We start from the raw sequence: 22,714 nt of genomic DNA, 5'->3' as shown, positions 1-22,714 counted from the left end.
CTTCTTTTTCGACCCTATGATTTCGTGGTTGGTAGTGTATATGATGCATATTGAATGGCCTCCCACAGGTACACAATTGCTTGATCAATAAGATTAACACTATTTCTACGTACCATAATTGCTTAAATTTTAAGGGAACCCAAAGTTCTTTTAAACTTCACTACAAAGCCTTCATCAATGTTTATTATTATTATTATTACCATCTCCCACTTTTGCTCCCTTCTACCCCAAAGGAAGAGAGGTTTCTAAGCCCATAATTAATAACATTTTTTATAAAATAAATTTGTTTTTTTTTACCAAGACTCATTTAATAGAAATTATTTTATTATAGCTTTTATTTTATAATTATTGAATTATTATATGGTATAAAGGTTGAGCTCCAACATTTTTAATTTCATTTTAGGACATTGAAATCATTACATAGACGAGATAGTAAATGAACGGAATAAAGAACGTATTTTTCATTTCGATTTTTTGAGTTCGATAACATTTGGGGTGGTGGATTCAAACTCTCAATCTTGTCAAGGCTACATGTAACAACTCAAGTACACCACTAGCAGATATTGTCTGTTTTCACCTGTTACATATCATCAGTTTTAAAACACATCTATTAGAGAGAGGTTTCCACGCTCTCATGAAGAATGTTTCGTTCCCCTCTCCAACCAATGTAAGATCTTACAATTCACCTCCCTTGAGAGCCCAGTGTTCTTGCTCGCTAACACACCACCTTATGACTGGCTCTAATGCCATTCACCGCTAGCAAATATTATCCGTTTTTGTTCATTACATATAGTTGTCAGCCTCACGATTTTAAAACTCATCTACTAGAGAGAGGTTTCCACACCCTTATAAGGAATGATTCGTTCTCTTCTCCAACCGGTGTAGGATCTCACAGTACATATGTTAAGCAAGTCATAAACTAAATGAAATTAACCGACGCAAAAGGTTACGTATATATTGTATATTATACGAATGGTATAACAAAAACAATAAGTCTTTATTATATATATATATACAGAAATATTGATAAAAATGACTTCAAATTTGACCCTTTTGAACGCTAAGAACATTCTATTAATTATTTATATATATAATATGAAGTAAGCATTATAAAAATCAAGAGAAAAAAAGAGGTAATTTCACTTCCACAGCTCAATCTGACAAGAACTTGAAGTGGATGTTGGAGCATTTTCTGGGACTATAAGTTCTTGCTTGGAAGCATTCTCTTGACTGAGCTGAGAAGCAACATACTTATCAAACACACGCCAATCCGTGAGCTGATCCGCTGTTTGTTCATTATTATTGTTGTTGTCGTCGAACAGAAACAACAAACTTTGGTCGGAAAGTTGCTGTTTTGGCGGTGACGGTTGGTAGTTGGAGGCTGATTGAACCAATTTTTGGCTCTCTAAAAGTGGTAAGTGAAGGAAATGTTGTTGGGGTTGGTAATTAGTCAGATCCATCTCCTTTTTGCATGGGAAGTAATTTGAAAGATGTTGAGGGAAACTTGGCGAGTCGAGGTCGGGCATAATCGCCACGGGCTCGTCGTACCAACACGGCGATTCGTGCTCGTTCATTCTCCGATTAACCGTGGCTATTCTCTTCTTGAAAACCCTGCACACCACCCATCCTTCTTGCTGTAAACAACAAAGGATGTTAATATCAATACAATCGATTCAACCTTAAAAATTTGTATTAACTCACCTGTGGAGCGCCGTTTTCGTCGGTTTCGAGTCGGTACTCATGCATGATCCAATCAGACTTTTGGCCATTCGGAGCTCGACCTTTGTAATACACCAAGGTCTTTCTCATGCCAATCAAGTCATGCTTAGAGTAAATGGTCTTGTCTCGGCCAGTTGCTTTCCAAAACCCAGCGGCTGTTGCCCTATTGGTTCGAGTACCTGTGGGGTACTTCTTGTCTTTGTGGCTGAAAAAGTACCATTCATTTTGATCCTCTGCCCCCAGATTACATATCTCTATTATATATTGAGTATCAAGTTTAGAAGTTCATATAACAACATAGTCATGTTTATATAATCATTTATTGATAATACCTTGGAGATCCCATGGTTCAATCTTGTAAAGATCTACATCTTTAATCACATCCAAATCAATCCTCCTTGAAGAAATCTTCTTTCTAAGATAATAATCCACAAGTTCTTCATCTGTTGGATGGAATCTAAATCCAGGAGGAACATCTAAGAATGTGTTCATTGTTTGATGTTAGCCCTGAAAATCATCAATTTTGCCTAATGGGTATCAAATTCATATCAATGTGTATCAAAATCAATCTTTTCAGTCATATCCAGTGATATCATTAAAGTAAATGGTAATCATGGAAACTCATCTTATTGCTTAAAAAAAAGATAAAATAAATAAATAAATTAGGGTCTTGATTTTTGTTGTCTCCCAATCAATCATTCAAAATCTTTCTAAGAATCTTCTCTAAGATACATTTAGAACAGATGCAATAAGAAACAAGAAAAAAATTCAACTTTGATTGACTTTTTTGTGGCACAAAAAAGTCAAATCACATGGATTTTGAGAAAATTTGTTGAAAATAAATGATACCCAGAAGAGGAAAAGTGATTTAAAGGTAACCCAGTTCATAAGAGATTGAAAAGAGAACTCACAAGGAGAAAAGTTTGAATCTTTGTTGCAGAGGAGGAAGAAGAAGATAACCCTAGCTTTGGTTTCTGCAATGAGGGACAGAATTTGTTAAGAACAAGAAGAAAAGACAGACAGTTATGTTGTGGGGAGGAGTTGAACTCAGGTGGGAGCTGGGGTTGTCGGAGCAGATATGTCTGAGAAGAATTAGGGTTATATAGAGAGTGATTGAAGAAGGGTTTGGTTTTGAGAAGAGAGCTGAAAGAGACCCAACTGTGAGAGAGAGAGAAGTTCATGGCACAAAGCCAATGTCCTTTCTTTATAAAGCCACCTTCTTTTCTTTGGCTGTGACGTAATGGAACAGCCACCTCCCTTCCACCCACAAAGTTGTTTAGTTTATCCACGAAATTAACGTTCGAGTTTGAGAAAAAAACGAAGAGGTATTCATACAATTCGATGACCTGAACAATTTGGATGACTCAACCCTACACAGTAAGAATTGAGTTGAGTTAGATTTTCTTTTTTTTGATTGGGTTAGTGTTGAATTCTTGGAGGAACGAAAATTCAGTTTGGTTCGAATTAAAACATTTTAGTTAGATAAATAGGATTTTTTAAATAGCGGCCTCTAACTAGAAAATAGAGAGTTGGGTTCGGTTGTAAACTCGGTTAGAATCATTCTGATCATTGACCCTTGGTTTAAAAAATTTATCAAACCCAATCCATGTGTAACCCTAGTTAAAACTCGAACATTTTTGCTTGATAAATCAGGCATGTGCTATCTTTTTTGAGGTAGATCTCTGTGGATGTGGATGGGTGGGCCGGAATGTTGATTTTCGTAGTCCCTACCATTTTGTTGTTGGAGTCTAAGCTGCAATGAAGCTGAAATGGTGTGATGATGATGGCGGTGGTGAGGGAGAGATCAGTGGCTTCATTGCCATTGCTGTTCTCTGCTGCTATCAAGTTTATTTAATGGGGTATTAGAGGATGAACTCGTTTCAAAATTATTATTGCAGTAGAAATTCGCTAGAATATTGGACGAAAGGTCACCGCTATCTTCTTCTTCTTCCAGCCTCTCCGCCGTCACCATCTTCTTTCTTCCTCGTCTCACTCTTTGATGCTAAGTATTTCTCTCTCGATTCATAAACAATGTGACGGGATGTGAATGAATGTACTCATGCATTCATATCACAAGTTGATATTCTCACTCAAGAAATATTTTCTATGCCGCATTATGTTAATAATCTAATAAACCCTTACACGTTTGTATGCTCATAAAGTCAAGAAATGTTAAAACGACATAAAAGTGATGAATGTTGTAATGAGTCATAGGGTGCATGAAAACGATGTTCACCGAGTGGTTTTGATGTCATGAAAGTAGTGTAAATGAAACCGTGTGTATAAGAACTGAAACCGAACACGAAGTTTTAGATCTTACTTTAGTTGTGTTAGTCGAGTATGCATTTTTCGATCAATAATTTTATTTTTATCTTTTAGTTAGAAAATATTTATTGAGAAGAAAAAAATTGATTTGAATGTTAATGAACAAATAATAAAGAAAATGTATGGTAAATAAAGATGAAAGTACAAAACGGACTCTTGGGTAGCGTGGGGTAGCGATCCAATGAGAGCGGTCCCACCGTACAAATAATGAGCGCTATAAGCATCATGACTTTCCGTGCCCGACATTTCGGGCGGCATTTTTCTGTGTAGGTGCCAGGTGGCATCTTCTGAATGGCTACCAATAATACCCTTAGGACCCACCATGACATCACATGTTTTCCGACCAACATCATCATTTTTCTTATACAATTTTCATTAAATTAATTTAACAACCAAAATAAAACTATATTCTAATAATATTTTCATTTATGTGAGAAACTATTTGATACGCTTTTACCTAATTTTTTAAATACTAAACAAAAAAAATTATATATATTATAATAAACTATTTACAAATGGATTGAAATAAGCAATAATGAGTTAATTATTTATACCAAGATCTGATGACATTATAAAATCTCGCAACTAGGTAATTATTTTTAACCATGTAAAATCATGGGTTATTTTTAACCTTGATGTTAATTAAAAAAGATAATTTTATGAACATTAAAGGTTAATTAGGTAATTATTTTTAAATACCGAAGATCTTCAATATTAAATTATTTTACGATACATAAACATAGAAAAATGACGTGATAGGAGTATTTTGAAAAAAATGAAAATGGTTGGAGTATAAATATAGGAAAGTATGCATTTTGAGTGTAGAATACTCAAACCAAGAGTATAATATACGGTGATAGGACATTTTTATTTTTAAAGAAAATCATATTATATTTATAGATTATGCTCTAAAATGTAAATTAAAAAATCATACCATATAATAATATATTATATTTTAAAAAGTTTGTGAGATCAAATATATGGGTAGACATCATAAATTAAATTAAAATTTATAGATAAAATAAAAAATGTCTACTTTAGAAGTAATTAATGAATTTGATTAAGTTAATCCTAAGTTAGAATGAAATGAGATTTGTTACCTTTTGTTAAAATAATGACATAAATAGAAGGATTAATGATTACATTTTGGTTTATGGGTGGCCTTCAAAATCATAATACCAATTATAATTGCGATTATATGAATCATAATCCAAAGTGTTTATATCTAAAATCACTAGAAAACTACATAATTAATTTTACATAATTATGGATTTTTTTTTTTTTTTTTTTTTGAAGATGTAAGTCTCTATTTATGATGTCAATAATGCTATTAATTACGTCCGCATTCCATGTTAACATGACAATATAATGATTATGGGTATTGTATGTAGTCCCATATCGATCGTTTTAGATTTAGGGAGAAGGTTGTCGTATAAGTAGTCAGTCACTAGAAACTTGAACCCAGCAGGTGTGGCATTTTGTATTGTCATTAGTGCTTTATGCGAGCCGGAAAATTTGGATTACTTCCACAAAATGGTAAGCCTTTGCTCTTTACTTATAATTCCTTAATTAAATGTCTTTGCAGCAGGGAGTGTTTTTCGACCCTGATAAGAGTTTTTGTTTGACCATGATTAATGGGTATGTTAAAAATGGAAGACTTTTTTTTATGCCCGTGAACTGTTTGATAAAATGCTTGAGAATTCTATTCCACCCAGAATTCAAATTCTATTAAATTGGTCTGTCGTGTGCTAATCCTTAGCTTATTGTTAAGAACGAGAAGCTCTGATATTATGTCAAGAACGAGAAACATAACTAGGATTGAAAGTTCAAGAAACATAAGTGAGATCGAAAGTTCAAGAAACATAAGTAGAATTTTGATGGCTGATTATGGAGGTATGAATGTAAATTATCATTTGGTATTTGAGTTTGAATGATGATTTCTCAACTCTGCATAAAGATTAAACAATTCCATGATTTGGGTACATTTATTTCAGAGGAAGAATGAAAGTTTTGTTCTTCTAGATTCCAGGAATGAATGGGACCTCTGTGCCTGGCAGCCATGACTGCCCTGAAATGAAATTTTGGACAGAGAACTCCGATGCCTCTGTTGAATTGCTTATAACATGGTAACCTTTCCACTGCACTCTCTGGTCTGTTGATGAACGAGGACCAATGTTCTTATACTCTCCATAGTATAAAGTGTTCAATGCAAAATCACCATTCCATTCCAACCAACCTGCTGGATCAACCAAACTATCGAGGTAAGTTTTAATGAAAACTGTTCGAGAGTACTCCTTCCACGGCCTTCCCAAGAAGGTTTTCACTGTGCCCTCCACTTGTTTCAGGTCATCTGTGGCCATGACCCTTGAGTTGTGGATTGAAATGCCTGTATTTTGATTTGGATCAGTCCTTCCTTGAGCAGTAATTGCATTCTTTTGACCATTCATTGGTTTCCTTGCGTAAATCATGCAGTTCTGTAGAACCACTGCAGCGTTTCCGAATATGAAATCTACAGTCCCATAAATGTAGCACTCTTTATAGAATTGTCTCTGTGAATGCACATAGAGGGTGTCCTGATACCCTTCAAAGGCACAGCGGTAGAAGACGGAATGATCTGCACCGGACCGGAGAGCAACTGCTTGATGGTTTTCGGGACCGGCCGTGTTTCGGAATGTGATGCCTTGAGCTATAAATCCTTCTCCGGTCACCGCTGAAATCACAAAATACAACTCTCTGATTAATCATATAATCATATAAACAATCACGAGAGTTTAGGCTTAAAGTGTCATATCATTATGGAGAGTTGTGGTTTATAAAAAGACTTACCAACGGTTGCAGAATTGAAAGTGGTGGAGCCTCCTCCAACACTTCTACTACTTGTAATAAAGGTAAATCTCATTCCATCTCCGACTAGCATTATATTCTTCATCTTATTTCCTATCTCGAGGTTTTCTTCATAAACCCCTCTCTTTACTTGTATAACGAATCTCCCATCTGTATTCCTTTTTGCAGCTTCCTCTAGTGCTGCTGCAACTGTCTTATGGTCACCGGATCCATCCTGTGCCACCACAAGGTCCACCATCATTGAAGATGACTGCAGCAGCTTCCTATCACCACCTGAAAGCCAACTTGGAAAACCCTGTTTATATGTCTCTTTCCCCTGCCAAGTTGAAGCATTGTTAACCGCCAAGCTATTGCTTATCAGCTTTGTGACATTCTTGGATGTGATCAGCGGCAATACATTGTCCACAACATTCAGCTCAGCAAACCCAGTGCGGCACGTTTCAACGTTGGTAAGGGCGGTACTAAGCCAGGTTTGGATATCAAATTCAGTAGATTTAGTAGAGGACTCTAGAGTGCGTTTGAGCTGAAAGATGGTGTTTTGGTAGAGCTTCAAGCAATCAGCCCAAGCAACCCTTTCCTTATGATTTCGACACCTTGAACCGACTCTCTTAGTGTGCCTCTCGACACTCAAAGCTCCATCCATGGCGAATTTGATCGCCATTTTCTTGAACTCAGACATGTCTTTGGGAGGAGGATTGTTGGCATTGCCATAGAAATACTTGCAGGTTTCAGGGTACGTGGTTTTTGTGCACCACCAATGAATGCCATTAGAGGCATGCTTGGAGAAGGCTGAAGAAGACGGTAAAAAGAAGTGAAGAAAAAACAACACCCCAAGAATACTCCTCTCCATTGAAAGACCCAATTCGTTGTAGGTATTGATGAGGGCTAAGGTAGCTCTCAGAGGCTTAGTTATATAGGGAAGAAGAGCAAATTGGGATGACATAGAGACAGGTTGGCTGTGTTTGAACCATTTGAATAATCAAACTCCAAAACTTCTATCCATGTGCCAATCAACTATCCACCACCTTCCTCCCTTTCTACCTACAAGATGAGAGAGAGGTAAAAGGATGAATTAAACAACTTCATATTCTATTGAACTTCAAGCATATAGTTGTACATATAGAGTTGACTTTAACTTTTGTAATAGAGATTTCTTTTTAAAAGAAGGTATATGATGCACCAATAGTCAAATATAATGTCATTACCTATGTCATATGTCAGGAAATAAACTCTTCATCCATCTAAATAATAAATACGAGAGTAAAAACTTTAAAAACTTTAATTTGCAAGACACTTTGAAGTATTCAATTCTTCTAACATTTCATGAGATCTTTCTTACTATGACTCGAACACAAGATCAAATCTTGTGGGAGTCTCTTGAAAAAAAATCTCGAAGGATTGAAGAAGTTTATAGATGTAATTGCATTTTCTTAAGAGATTCGCAGATCTTTGACTCAACCTGAGAAAGAACTCTTGGAAAATCTTTATCAATTAATAATTTACATTAAAATATATTATCTCATACCAATCATATTTAAATATTATAAGATATTTTAATATATATTTAACTCATTTGAATTCATTTAAATTCGAAATATGTTTTTATTTAATATATTAAAATGTATTAATTGATATTTTTAGTTTCTTTTTAAGGGTGGAAAATCCATACCCCATCTTTGCATTTTTTTTGGAATTGTTTAAAAAAAATAGTCGTGCTCTTAAATAAAACAATACACCGCTCTTTGACTTTCTTCCATCTATGACTTTTGCATTAACACTGTCACATGGAGTTGAAGACATCAAAACCGTGTTGGTTTAATCAACTTTGACAACATAAATATGCTTAAAAACACAATGTTTGATTGACAAAATCCATGGATTATGCTGGATTAAATTAATTCCAACATATATTTTATATGAACCGTTCTTTCATGAGCATAGAAAAAATTGACAAATAGTCGTTTATTTGACTTTAGAGTTGAGTCAAAATGAGCTTTGATGCGAGAATTGAGATGCAAAGACTTGACTCATGTAGATGGGAGATAGATACGAGTTAGTACCGACTGAGTTAGTACTGACTTGTCAGACGGTAATTTTAATTACATGTTTAATATAATAGATTTTTAAATTTAAAATTGTGTTTAATTTTTTAAATTCCTTTTATAAAATTTAATTTTATGTAGTCACTTTCTACTTTCCGGCCGGACCGGTTTTGATGATGTGCCGGTTTCTCGGTTTATATTATTCTAAACCGAGGTTTGATTGGCCCAGATCCGAACCAAACCAAACCTCGTGCACACCCTGCTAAAAAGGTCCGGAAGGAAGGAAAGCGTCTGTCGTGGGTGGAAGTCGAAGGTACGAATTTTCGGAGTCCAGTGCCCACGAAGACGATGAATCAAAGGAAATCGGCTGCTGGAAGGCCGTCTGGAACCGATGGCTCTGATTTCGCCTATCGCATGGTTGTCGATTCTCGTAAGTTTCCTCACTTTTTTCTCCTAATTTTCATTTGGCTGTTGAGCAACCATGTGATGTATAGAACAAAAAAGTTGATCGATATGGAGAAGAAAAACTTCGCTGTTCGTCTTTTTTTGGTCCTCATTGATGTCCTATTTCTGCTCAGCTCTTCGGCTTAGTGGAAGAGGATAGTTTGCTCTAGTTTTTCAATCATTGCAACACGAAATTGGATTTGTTTGGCTATTTTATTTGTCTTATTGGAATCAATTTCGGTTCTTATGACGCGTCATTCTAATTATAGGGTATCAAAAGGTTGCCAAAGGAAAATCTCGTTTATATACGCTGATTTTAAATCAGGTACACGCATTATATTGCTTTTACAGTAAATTTTGTTCACATCTTCTAGCGTGTTTTGCTTCATTGTTGTTATGAAACAATATCTTCTAATTGGACTCTCGATGCTTTTACTTTTGTTTCTTGCCTTTGTTATCACGAAATCCTCCAAACTTTGCTTTAATTTATGGCAAACAGTAGATAAGTAGATCTATTAGTGAGTTTTATGTTCGTATTCGAGGAAAAAAACTCTTTAAAGCCCATAAAAATTGGGCGACATTTTCCATCAGGTAGTAGTCTGATAAAGCCTTTCTTTATGTGAATGACTTCTACCAGGACATCCAGATCAGTGATTTCCTAGTTCTTGTGATGTGAGTTTAATGTAGAGCTGACCTTAGGAGAGATTTATTGATTCCTGATGTTGTTTACCTTAGTATCATGAAGGCCTATAATTGGTGATCAATAAGAATTTCATGTAATAGTTGGTTCTATCTTTTCTTCTACTTCTCTCAACTCTGATGTGACCGACTGGAATATCTTTCTTGTTTACTAATTTTCCTAGTTCCTCTATTGAAATTTGTAAATGCTAAAGATTTTAGAGGGAGACCCTGACAAACTTACAATTTCATGGGAGCCGTTGCTTATCTCTGGACCTCTCGTGACTGTTTGTTGTTCTACCCTAATTGGGTCTGTTGGATTATACTGCAGGTTGTCATTCAGTTATGTGGAATAGTCTACTTGTTTATATTGACATCAAAGAGGGAGACTCCTGATAAACTTGCAATTTCATCTGCTGTCACTGGTTTCCTTTCGTTGTTCCTAGGAGAACTAGGTTGCTAATTATATTATTACTTCTTTTTTAGCTAACTTACACATCTTTGTCTGTTTCAACTGTAATGATTGATTTTTTTGCCAATGTTCTATTGAAGGTCGTAGGCGTAGCCGTGCAAGTTTCTTGAAAGCTTATATGATTGCATCATCTCTTGCGCTCCTACTACTTTTTGTTAATGTTTCTCAGGGAAATTATACGTTTGAGGTAAGGAAAACTGATTCGTTTTCTAATTTGATGCTCTAAATAAGAGAGAAATCAAATGAAAATGTTATGGAATTGTTATTTATGCTGACTAGTCGTAGAAGTAATAGCAATGAGAACGGGAAATTGAATTCGATGAAAATTAAAGTAGACTTTATATAAGTGTAGTTGTCGAGACTCCAAAGATTCATCGTTTCTTTGTCACCATTGGCATCTATACATGAAAATGGTTGGGGGGCTTCAATTTGATTGGTTGATTATATTTATAACTCTACGGGCTTTGATCATAGCTTCCGTGGGGTGATGTCTGTTCCGAATGCTTTATTCTCCATTCTGACTGAACTTTGAACCTCATGAACCATTTAGGGAATTGAGGATCTGAGTAATTGGCAGACAAAGAAGCTTGAACTTTTGGAGACGATCCGCATTTTTCTTGGTGGGTTGTTTATTACATGTTATCTTCATTGGTTTTCAGAGTCAATAAGTATGAACTAACGCAGGAATTGTGATATGCCTCCATTCAGGAGCCCTGCTTCAGATATTTGCAATCAGGACAGTGATTTCCCTCGTTGGTAACATGTCTCCTCCAAAACGCTCTTCTTAAGTTATTCTGTACCAAACTGTTGTCCTTTAACGACCAGAAAATCTCTTTACTGTTACTTCTCGATTCTGAATCCAAAAATAGTTCAAAAGGAAGTTTGGATTTCTCTTTTCTCGATAATTATGTAAGAAAGGTTCCACTTAGGTTGGATCCTACTGCGATTTTGATGAAATTGTAGGTTAAAATTGACTTTTGAGTACTCTTTTTTTTTTTTTTGAATGCTGATTATACTTTTACATTTTCTTTCGTAGTACAGAATTTTAGCTGTTTTCTGGCGTGTAATTTCTCTCTATTTGATTCTCCAATTGATGAATGGACAATGATTGAACTCTTCTTTATATTTGTTGAAAGATAGGATATAACGCCCCTACTCGCAAATATGGTATTCTTTAGGTTTTTCCTTCCAAACTTTTTTTTAAGGTTTTAAAGTTTTTTTTTTTTTTTTTGGATTTTTTCTTAAGGTTTTAAAACGTGCTAGGGAGAGGTTTCCACACCATTATAAAATTGTTTCGTTCTCCTCTTCAACCGATGTGGGATCTCACAATCCACTCCTTCAGGGTCCAGGGTCCAGCATCTTTGCTGGCACTCATTTCCTTCTCCCATCGATGTGGGATCTCCCAATCCCTTTGAGATTTAACGTTCTTACTAGCACACTGTCTCGTTTTCACCCTCTTTTGGGGTTTAGCCTCTTTACTGGTACATCGTCTGATGTTTGACTCTGATATTATTTGTAACGGCTCAAATATATTACTAACGGATAGTCCATTCTTTGAATTTTCTCTTTTTGACTTTCCTTTAAGGTTTGAAACGCTTAAAAAGAAAGAGATATGCCAGAATAATCAGAACACTTTATTAAGTACAAACAGAAAATTAAAAATTTATGCATAAAACTCTTCCTTCTGACTAATTTTCATACTTACCATTACATCTTTCAAATCCCACACAGTACTATATGGTACACATTCCAAACAATCTAATGCAGCTCAGCAATCCGGTTGATCAAAGAAATAGCATTACTAGTCAACTGAGCAATGTTCACAATCTTCGACCTCACCGCTGCCTTAATGCCGCCGTTCACCGTCTTCCCTTGAAACCCCTCGCTACAAGTGGTCTCATCGGTGAGGGCAGCGCTGACCCACGTCTGGATATTGCTCATAACGACATCAAAATCGTTGCCTCGAAGCTTTGGCATCTCAGAAATGGAGCTGATGAGGGAGTCGATAGAGTCACCCAGCTCTTCCAAACAATCATTAAGAGCAGAGACATCTCGGGGAGAGAGGCCGTGAGCGTGTGAGAGCTTGAGAATTTGGGTAGTGGCAGACTTGACGGAGGAGATGGAGACAGAGAGGGCGGCGGTGGCCAGAAGGCGAGGGCTTGTTTGGATGGAAGTGGCGTGGAGTGAGAGGGATGAGAAACAGAGACGAGGGTAAGTGGTGGAGCTGCATGAGGTTTTAATGAACTCAGTGCTGCTGCTGCTGCTGCTTTGTGGAGTGATGGCTGAATGGATGAAGATTGGGTTTAGTGTTAATTGGAAGATTGCTACCAAAAGAATCAAGCTTTGCTTGCAAATCGAAAAACCCATCTTTTTTTGCCTTCTTTTTGATTGGTTTCTCTTGGTAATGGTGAAGAATGGGTTTTGATTTAAATAGGCCAATGGAAAAGGTCTAGAGGGTTTTAATGGGTCCCTTGCATTCATACTCAAGAAAGCTGTTTTTTATTTGGATCATAATCTAACTTTACTCTATTATGAAAATTAAAAAAAGTATTTAACGTTCTGAACAGATATTAGTGATACATTGTGACTTATAAATGTTTGATGTTTGATTTTTGTGACGTTTTAGTTACTAAAGTGACATTTGGTGGGAAAAGTCACTTTTTTCAAAAAAAACATTAATTTAGTAGAGAGATAGGGGCTTTTTGTGCACATAATTCCATCAAATATTCGTTGTTTAACATCTTGGCTGCTCAAAAAGTTGGACTAGCCGCTTCTCCGCCCCTACTCATGTATTATTATAAGGATTTATAAGTTGATTTTGTAGGGAAATGGTAGATTTAAGCTACTATTATTATTTCTTTTTTTAAAAAAGAAAATATCTTTTTTGGTGGGCCATCAATGTTTGCGACTTGATCACATGAATTTGGGCCCAAAAATGGACCATATTGTATGAAATTATTTTGAAAGTGGCCCCCAAAACGACGCCGCTTGGTTCTTCTCCAACTTTAGTTATAGATTTAGAAAGATTCTTTTAACAATTAACAAAAAAAAGAAAAAAAAAAGAGAAATAGGTTGAAGATTATAGACTATATTAAAGCCATATTTGATGAGATGTAGCAAATTTATAGCTATCTTTTAAACCTCGAGCTATATCTCTTTTAAAAGATATCACTTCGATGTGGAGTTTATCCTCTTAATTTAAATTAAGATTTCACTCAACATATGTGTAAGCAAATCATATACTGCATTACTCTTATTGATATCTACAACACGTCACTGTTATCAATCTTAAACTCATATAGACACGAAAATATAAAAAATATGTACACATCAATAGAAATTTAATATCATATTTGAAAATAGAAGGGTCTAGAATATTGGTGTGACACCGTTACATTATCTTAGATGGACAAAAGCATTTAAGTTTATGATATGTTGCAATTTGCAGTTAAATGGTTCATATATCTCATTCGAACCCATGTGACCTCCTCAACCCTAACCCTAGCAATATCACCATTTATAAATATCTCTATAAATTTTTATATTTTCATTTTAATTATTTATTTATTTAATTTTCCTTTAATTCATTCTTAAAATATCTAATTTTCTTATTCTTCCAAATATTTTAAATTTTGTTATATTGACCAAACTGCCCTTGAATGAAGTGGGCCATTAACGGAACGGGCCGTACCTCAACAGCGTGGGATCAGCCGGGTTTCACGTGCTGTAAAGTGCACGTGACATGTGCGTGATACGTTGGATTGTTGGGGATTGTTTGACTTTTTAAGTGCCTGATCTTGACTTTTTGGCTCGGGCACATGCCTCTCCCGTAGACCTGCACGTTTCAGATTCCTTCAACTTTATCTTCCTTAATTGGGTCAACCCCATTCGATTAAAATAATAATTTAATTAATCCCAGTTTGTATTTATGGCTTTAAGCATAATAAACTATAATAGTTTTAGAAAGCTGTGAAATTTATAATAATAATAATAATAATAAAAAATTTATTTTAAAAGGCTTGATAATTTAAAATAGTCAACCTTAAAGCTTACAAAGACAGTTACATTTTCAACCGTTAAATGTATTTGTTTTGCATGTCTTAATTTCTAAGTTAATATCTTTATAAATATCGTAATAATCTTCCTCATCTTCATGATCATCTACATAGCTTAATTGATATGGAATTTCAAATCCTAAAATCGTTACTAACCCTTTTTTTTTTCGTTTCAATTACGTTCACCACCTCCGTCGTGGCTTCTTCTTCTTCCATTATCCGTCCAGTGAAACCATACATCAAAAAGGCTTGCAAAACGACGCCGTATCCACGCCTTTGCGAGATCTCCCTCACTTTACACGCTTCACAAACCAAAAAAACACAACAAGAGTTCTGTCGTGCGGCCATGGCTTCTTCTCTCAAAACTACACGAGATGCCACCTCCATAATCTCCAAGTTATCTCGCCAAAAGATGTCTACCTATGAAGCTAAGGTTATTAGAGATTGTGTTGATAATCTCAAAGACTCTACCGACGAGCTCCATAGAGCTATCGCCGGATTCAAAAGCTTGAGTCGTGCTAAAGATGCCAACTTTCAGGTTATTTAAACTTCTACTTAAGCCCAAAAATTTTAAATTTATATGTTTTCGTAAATTTTATTCAAATTCATATTATAAACACTATTCTACCTCCGATAAACTTAAAATCAACTAAAAAAATATAAAAGACATGATCTTCGTACACTTCTGGTTTGACCATAAGTTTTAAATACGAAAGTCAACCTAGAGACCTAAAAAAATATATATTTAATCAAATAATTTTAACATTTTTTATAAATGAAATTATGTTGACATTATAGTGGTCCAAGGTCCAATGAGTAATTATCAATTTTAATTAAACCCTTTAAATAAGCTAAGGTAGATTGGGTTAAATTTAATATTTGTATTCATATTGTGAACACAGTTACATAGTATCAAAACATGGGTGAGTGCTGCAGAGACCGATGCTATGACTTGCAGCGATGGGTTGAGCGGCGGCGCTGGTCGGAAGGTGAGGTCGAAGGTGAAGCAAGAGGTGAGGAAGAGTGTTGCGGTTGTGGTGAGGCATATCAGTAACGCCTTGTCCCTCCTCACCACCTTCAAATACAAATCCTGAGCTCAGCTCAGCTTTTCAAACAACATAAACATCCAAACAACTGAGCTGCATCAACTTGTTTGCAGCTTCAATCTTGTTTTAATGTCATTTCAAAGTATAAAATATGTTTCTTTCGTGTATTTTTATGTAAATCACGTATATTTTTATACGCTCTAATTATATGTATATCACTTTTATGTACTTAAAAGTTTATAGATATGCATCACCTAGGTGTATTAGAACACATTCGAACTTACAAATCTTACACTAAAATAGAGTGGGTATCTTGAAAAGGGGTCAAAATTCTCATGGGTTACACTCACAATGCAAGAACAATAACACGAAACTTTGTATGGAGACGAACTCGCCTTATGTCTTTTGGAAATTTGATGCCACCATTGAAGCTCGAAGAAGGGAGCACTATTATCGGCCATTGGATGTCAGAATGCGAGGGGATGAAGAAACATGTAGATGAAAGGCTCGAGGGTTACGAGATATTTGAATAGAAACATATCATTTTCAATAAAAGATTTGAGGGTGATAAAATTTAGTCCTTATTTGCAAAATTTAAACACACACATATATATAAGGCTATGCATTAAAAGAAAAAGAAATTTGATACAAAGATTTTTATCTATTTATGACATTTAAAAATCATTTATATAATTGATGTTTCATGTTCATCCCTTTTGGACCTTTTAATTTTTTTTTTTTAATTTTTTAATAATTTATTTAGGATTTGCCCATTTCCTTCAATCAAGGAAGGGGGAGGGCCCTCATTCTGTTGGAGTTTTAATTTTCCCTCTCATTTTTTCAATGATAAAATCCAAAGCAATAACTGTGTTTAAATAAAAAAATTTAAAATCTAATATTGTATGAAACAAATTGTCAAACTGCGCTTTTATTATGTATTAAATACTGTTTATGGTGCATGGGAAAATAAAAATAAAAATAAAAATAAAAACAAATTAATCCATATTTGGTTCATTTTTCTATGATATAATAAGTGTTTGTTCATATTTGATGTTGATATGACTTTACAAAGATATAAAAGCATAATAAAAATGCCAACATATAGTCAAAAATGCAAATATTCTTAATAAAACAATAGTATAAAGTGTAATAATAAAGTTGATAGGAAGGCACGAGATTATCAAAAGGAAAAATACTAAGATTTTATATGAAACTGAATCGGTTAAACCAACTTGAAACTATGAGTTGGTTAGATTAGTGACCCGAGTAACCAAAGTTCATAACTCAATCCAATTCTTTATTTTTAAGTTGACTTATTGTCGGGTTATTATTTTTTTATTATTAAAAAATTATACTTACCTATCATACATATTATATTAATAGTTGAAATTCCATTAAAATTCAAATATCAAAATATTTACAAGTTACGACCTATTATTAATATTATTGTTAATATTTTTAATTTTTTAAAAAAAGTAAGGTTGAGTTGTAACGGGTTGACCTATAGAAAAAGTCATCTTATAAACTAAGTCGAATCTTTGATTTTCTAAAAGTTCAATCAACACAAATTGGAAAAAAACTAACCGGATTAAATTTTAATCAATTATAAAACTTTTGTAGGTAATTCGATTAAATTTTAATTAATGATAAAACTTTTGTAAGTAATTTGATTAAAATTTAATTTTGGGCAAGTAATTTATTAACAAAAAGTGAAAAGAATTGAGAATTATAATTTAACCACACTTTTTTTTATTTATTTTGTAGTCCTCATAATAATAATAATAATAATAATAATAATAATAATATATTTTTTAAAGACTAAACGAAAATAGGAAAATACAGATACAGAGAAAAGCATAAAACCGTTTAGGGTTGCAATTCCCAAATTCAAAACACTCAAAACTCTCATAATATACATTACATTTTTCAGATTTTGAAACAGACTTACATCTCTAGCTTTGATTTTGAGCATAGTTGTTAATCAGAGCCAAGGCATTACTTATGAATCGAGTTAAATCCACAATGCGACGCCTAATCGATGATTTAATTCTTCCATTCAACACCGCCCCTGCAAATCCATCGGAGCAAGTGTTACCGTCCGTCATCGCCGCGCTCACCCAGGTCTCCACGTTGCTAATGTGCCACTCGAAATCTCTCCTCTTCGATCTCCTAACCAGCTTCAGTTCTTCCACCGATTTGCTCAGCCGTTCCACCGTGTCGCCGACCTCCTCTAGACAGTCTCTCAACGCCGCGTACTCTCGCGGCTTCAATCCGGTGAACTTCGTCAGTTTCCAGACGAAGGATCGGGCGGATCGAGCGTGAGAGAGGCTCACCGTTAGAGCTGTTTGGACTAATTGGCGAGGGCTTTGTTGGATTCTTGAGGCGAAATTTGTGAGGGATTGAACGCATAGGTCAGGGTATGTTGTGAAATTGCATCTCGATTTGATGAAATTGGAAGCTCCGCCATAGCCGGCAGCGCTGGTGGTGGCGAATAGGGTGGAGATAGAGAGGAGTAGGAGAAGGAAGGCGGATTTCGCCATTGGCAAACCTCGCGGATTTGCAGAAACAGAGAGCGGAAGAAGAAGAAGAGAGGAGGCGATTTGTTTGTGGACTGAGAAGTGGGGGATCCGACTTTTATAGTGGAAATTTAACCCAGGGGCAATCCGTGTAAATATATTATATATATATATATATATATTTTTAATGTTCACACGAAATTTATTATTATTATTATTATTATTATTTGTTAAAGGAAAAGTTTAGTGGAAAGCTTTTATAAGTATATCTAATAATTCTCTTTTGATAGATATCTAATAAACTATTAAATTATTAAATTTATTTATAATAACTATGAATTATAAGGGTATTGTTCGTATTATAAAAATATTTTTAATTTTTTAATAATTTAATATAAATAAAAATAATGTCTCTCACTGATATATCTATCATCTTTCTCTAAATTACTCGGAAGAATATTATCGACAATAAATAATAAAATTTGCTTTAATTTTTATTTATTATATTAATTTTAAAATTGAATAATTTTATACTTGATACAATGTCACAGTCCTACTTTTAGTGGGAAGATTTAATTTAAATATTTCACCACCGCTTAGTTTGGTAACTGTCGCTTTTTTTGTCTTTTCTATGCATCAATATTAGTAATTATTGATTTTTTTATTAAAAAAAACTAGCAATTATTCTATAGTTTTATTTGCATCGGGCTTTATGTGTATAATTTCTTCTAGAAGCTATCAATGATTGAGGTAGTATAAACTTAAAATATATACTTATGATTAAAGTATAAATAAATAAATTCATTTAAAATTTTGAAGATATACTTATAATAACATGTTTTAAGATCAAATTGTATAAAATAAGATAGAGGGATTATTTCAATTCACACCGCAACAAAATTGTCAAAATCTACCGTTTTAGGTCTAAATCAAAAATTATTAAAAGGGATTTTTTGACTTGTTGAGCTAATTTCAACGTCATTTTTAACTAAAATTTAATTTTTGTATATCATATGTTTACTTATATTAGACGTAAGTCTGTATCAACAAAAATAATTAATTAAAAAAATAGTGAAAATGAAATGAAAATAAATTTGAATTAAAAAGTTATTGAAATAAAAAAAATAAAAGGTGATTAGAGAAGAAAGTCAAAGTAAACTAAATGGGCAGATGAGCGTGTGATTTTCCTATTATTATTATTATTATTATTATTATTATTATTATTTTTTGTTTTTGTAAAAGTCAAAATTATAAATAATATTTTAAAAGAAAATAGGGTAAGGACCAATTTTTTGCTACCGACATTACTCAGACCACTCAGTCTTCGTAAATTCTTCTGAACCAATCAAATTCTTTTAATAATGGGAGTCCACCACCTTATCTTTTGTCGGCTTTCACATTTTTTTTTTAAATTTTATTTATATATTATTGGGAAATTTGAATTCTACGTAATAGCTTGAAAAAAAAAAAAAAAACTGTATAAAATTTTGTTAAAAAGATAAAAAAAAAAAAAAATGTCTTTAAGAAATATTCCCCATATTAAGCCCTTTTTTTTGCATGGAAATTTTTTTTTTTTAGCACATTGGAAAAAAAGTATATAATTAAATATTTTGACTTCCCCATTTACTTGGGGGTTTGAAAATGTAGAAGCAAAGACTCAAATTAAGCAGTGGGGCAATGTCAAGAAAATGTGTAACACGACACCGCCTAATTAAAGTTACATACCTTCTTTAAAATATTATTTAACACGTTTTTATATTGTATATTTACCGAATTAACTTTTAAAAGTTTGAAACATCTTTTAATGCTAGAGATACTTTTAAAGGATTAATGCCCTTTATCACAATCATACTCTTGTGGTAGCGTGACAGTGATTGTGCATCACTTATTTTAATTGAGTGGATAATTCGGTCGTGATAAATTTGGATTTTGTAGATAACTTCGGTGTATGCTTGAGCATCAAGTTATGTTTGTGAGAAATGTTTTAGAAAACGTGAGCGAGAAAATACATTTGAAAACAATTTGAAATAACTGAAGAAAACAACGTTATATGACTATAAACAAAAAAAAAAAGAAACATCATCACTTAAATAACATGTAACTTAGGGTATGAAGAATTGACAATTAGTTGTATCTCTTATAGTACATTTAAAGGGATTTAGAACGGGCATGTAGCTATTTACAATACTTTTTGAACAAACATGACCGAGACATTTGACACACAGTCATATACAACACTCCCCGAACAAGCATGACTATGACACCTTTCACATATCTCTACAATAGTATTCATATGGTATTGTACACTTTTTTTTTTTTAAGTAAATGGATTTCAGTCAAAGTCTCCTACTTTTGTGGTGCTGTCGGCAGCCGTCAAGCCTACAGTCAACGTTCTTAAGCTGGGTTGTTCTAATTATTACTTTATTATAATAAATGATAACTAACGTAAATTTGGGATTAAATTTTGGTTTCTAACAAATTCATACACTAAAATAAAAATATTTATAATTATCCAGATTACTTCATTACAAATCTAATCCTCGTTCCGCCATCATTAATCTCACCCTCTTCTCATCTTCAATTCTCCCAGCATTGCCGTAAATCTTCATCAGAAGCTTGAAATTGAGCTCGTTATCGGGCTCCGATTCAAAAAGCTTTTCAGCAGCAACCTCGGCAATATCGACATTGCCATGAAGATAGCACGCATACAACAGCGCCCCCCATACGGTCGGGCCTGCCTCAACCTCCATCCCGTTCATTATGATTCTATAAGCTTCTTCAATAAGCCCTGCCCTCCCATAAAGATTCACCATGCAAGCATAATGTTCTATGGTTGGTCTTATTCCATACTTCCCTTTCATCACAGAATATAACTTTCCCCCTTCCTTCACTAAGCTCAGATGAGCACAAGTTGACAGTAATGACACAAATGTTACACTGTCTGGCAAAACACCAAGGCTCTCCATCACCTCAAAATATGTCAATGCTTTTGAAGTGTTGGAATGAGCAGAGATTATGGTGTTCCATGACACTATATCTCGTTGAGGCATCTGCTCGAACAGCCATCTTGCTCTGTTGATCTTACCAGAGTTGGCATACATGGCAATCAAAGAGTTGGCAATCGACAAATTCCATTCGATTCCGTGTCGAATCGCCCATCCGTGGATGTGTAACTTGAATTTCGACGACGTGATGTTAGAGATCATGGTGGATAAAGCAACTGAATCTGGCTCGTAACCTTCTTGAATCATTTGATCAAAGGTGTTCAATGCCTCCAAGAGCAGCCCATGGCGTGTGTAACCAGTGAGCATTGAGTTCCAGGAAACTGTATCCTTATGAATAATTTGATCAAAAACTTTCCTAGCCCTCATAATGTCACCACATTTGGCATACATGTCAACTAGAGCATTGAGGACGAAGATGTCGCCAGCAAATCCCGAACGAACGATATGCCGGTGCACTGCCTCCCCGACTCGAATCGACCCAATGCCGCCGCAGGCCTTGAGTACACGAGGAAAAGTGAAATGGTCAGGTTCAACACCCTCTTCCTCCATTTGGAAGTAGAGAGCCAGAGCATCTTCATAAAGACCAAGTTCAGCATAGCCAGAAATAAGAGAATTCCAAGAAAATGCAGAGAGATTACGTTGACACATTTCATCAAACACCTGGTGTGCATCCTCCATGTACCCAAAAGAAGCATACAGACGAAGAAGCTTAGAAGAAACACCCACATTTCTTCGTAAAAAATTGGTGGGTATTAGGCGATGAATCCGAATACCATGATCAAGGGCTCGCAATTGGTAACAAGTTTCCAAAAGGGAAGAGAAAATTTCAGCATCAATAGGGACGCCATTGTCGAGGGAAGCTTCAAGGTCATTAAGAACAGCGTCAAGAGCTTGAATCTTGGATCGGGAGAAGGGTTTGTGGTGGATTAAGAGTGGGGTTGATGAGGATTTAGGGAAAGGGAGACGAGTGGCCTCTTTAGCTTTGCTTATGCGAATCAGTTTTTCCTGAAGAAGTTTCCTCCTTTCTTTCTTGGATTTCTTGGGTCCGGAAGAACAAAAGAGACGAAGCGAAGTAATGGGTGAAATTGAGAATCGCAAAGAGATCAGCATCTGGCAATGAGAATCGCAGCCAAAATGGCGGTTTCAAACACCACTATCCTAATTTTATGCGCTTTGTTTCACATCCAAAAACAAAATAATTTAATAACTTTATTCTTACGCTCACTAAATAATTTAATTTCAAATATTAAATATGTTTACTTTTTTTTTTTTTTCATGATTAAGAAATACAATATATAAATACTAAATCACAAGCTTAAACAACAAAATTGCTTATTGAAGATATAGATAATATTATTTATTTATTATTATTTAAAGTAATTCTGTAACGACTTAGGCCCACCACTAATAGATATTGTACTTTTTGGGCTTTCTCTTTAAACCACGTCTACTAAAGTTTACACACCGTGTTTTGTTCTCCTCTCCAACCAATGTGGGACATCACAATCCACCCCCTTCGGGGCTTAGATACCTATATTGAATAAAGTTTAAGGTCTAAATTAAAAGAG

General features: G+C 34.5%; 7 protein-coding genes across 8 annotated transcripts; 2 read left to right on the top strand and 5 right to left on the bottom strand.

Moving 5' to 3' along the window:
- Positions 1-1,010: 1,010 nt before the first annotated feature.
- LOC111483280 (NAC domain-containing protein 7-like) lies at positions 1,011-2,876 on the bottom strand. 2 transcript variants are annotated; one of them, XM_023129453.1, is made up of 4 exons: positions 2,631-2,876; positions 2,052-2,226; positions 1,702-1,952; positions 1,011-1,634 (listed from the first exon to the last, which is right to left on the bottom strand). In XM_023129453.1, the coding sequence occupies exons 2-4, from the start codon at positions 2,209-2,211 to the stop codon at positions 1,140-1,142; spliced, it is 906 nt and encodes a 301-aa protein (XP_022985221.1). In that variant the 5' UTR covers positions 2,212-2,226; positions 2,631-2,876; the 3' UTR covers positions 1,011-1,139. The 2 variants fall into 2 exon arrangements, with proteins under 2 accessions (XP_022985221.1, XP_022985211.1); XM_023129443.1 differs by having other exon boundaries at positions 1,013-1,634; positions 1,702-1,973.
- A 3,020-nt stretch (positions 2,877-5,896) lies between these two features.
- On the bottom strand, positions 5,897-7,975 carry LOC111486289 (pectinesterase-like). Its single transcript, XM_023133359.1, has 2 exons — positions 6,871-7,975; positions 5,897-6,754 (listed from the first exon to the last, which is right to left on the bottom strand). The coding sequence occupies exons 1-2, from the start codon at positions 7,829-7,831 to the stop codon at positions 6,063-6,065; spliced, it is 1,653 nt and encodes a 550-aa protein (XP_022989127.1). The 5' UTR covers positions 7,832-7,975; the 3' UTR covers positions 5,897-6,062.
- Positions 7,976-9,185: 1,210 nt separating this feature from the next.
- Positions 9,186-11,508, top strand: LOC111486305. Its single transcript, XM_023133383.1, has 6 exons — positions 9,186-9,360; positions 9,644-9,699; positions 10,384-10,507; positions 10,605-10,711; positions 11,075-11,144; positions 11,233-11,508. Exons 1-6 carry the CDS (start codon positions 9,279-9,281, stop codon positions 11,310-11,312), a joined length of 519 nt encoding a protein of 172 aa, XP_022989151.1. The 5' UTR covers positions 9,186-9,278; the 3' UTR covers positions 11,313-11,508.
- Positions 11,509-12,137: 629 nt separating this feature from the next.
- On the bottom strand, positions 12,138-12,911 carry LOC111486299 (21 kDa protein-like). The gene has a single exon (XM_023133371.1). It carries the CDS (start codon positions 12,889-12,891, stop codon positions 12,283-12,285), a length of 609 nt encoding a protein of 202 aa, XP_022989139.1. The 5' UTR covers positions 12,892-12,911; the 3' UTR covers positions 12,138-12,282.
- Positions 12,912-14,698: 1,787 nt separating this feature from the next.
- On the top strand, positions 14,699-15,819 carry LOC111484936 (21 kDa protein-like). The gene is made up of 2 exons (XM_023131591.1): positions 14,699-15,117; positions 15,482-15,819. Exons 1-2 carry the CDS (start codon positions 14,704-14,706, stop codon positions 15,671-15,673), a joined length of 606 nt encoding a protein of 201 aa, XP_022987359.1. The 5' UTR covers positions 14,699-14,703; the 3' UTR covers positions 15,674-15,819.
- A 1,600-nt stretch (positions 15,820-17,419) lies between these two features.
- Positions 17,420-18,247, bottom strand: LOC111488948 (pectinesterase inhibitor 11-like). Its single transcript, XM_023136910.1, has one exon. The coding sequence runs from the start codon at positions 18,163-18,165 to the stop codon at positions 17,578-17,580; it is 588 nt and encodes a 195-aa protein (XP_022992678.1). The 5' UTR covers positions 18,166-18,247; the 3' UTR covers positions 17,420-17,577.
- A 2,363-nt stretch (positions 18,248-20,610) lies between these two features.
- Positions 20,611-22,320, bottom strand: LOC111489696 (pentatricopeptide repeat-containing protein At4g25270, chloroplastic). Its single transcript, XM_023138027.1, has one exon. The coding sequence runs from the start codon at positions 22,254-22,256 to the stop codon at positions 20,667-20,669; it is 1,590 nt and encodes a 529-aa protein (XP_022993795.1). The 5' UTR covers positions 22,257-22,320; the 3' UTR covers positions 20,611-20,666.
- Positions 22,321-22,714: the final 394 nt, after the last annotated feature.

Source organism: Cucurbita maxima, unplaced genomic scaffold (assembly GCF_002738345.1).
Source record: "Cucurbita maxima cultivar Rimu unplaced genomic scaffold, Cmax_1.0 Cma_Scf00001, whole genome shotgun sequence".
Classification (NCBI taxonomy): Eukaryota; Viridiplantae; Streptophyta; class Magnoliopsida; order Cucurbitales; family Cucurbitaceae; genus Cucurbita; species Cucurbita maxima.
This window is presented reverse-complemented; position numbering and strand designations above follow the sequence as displayed.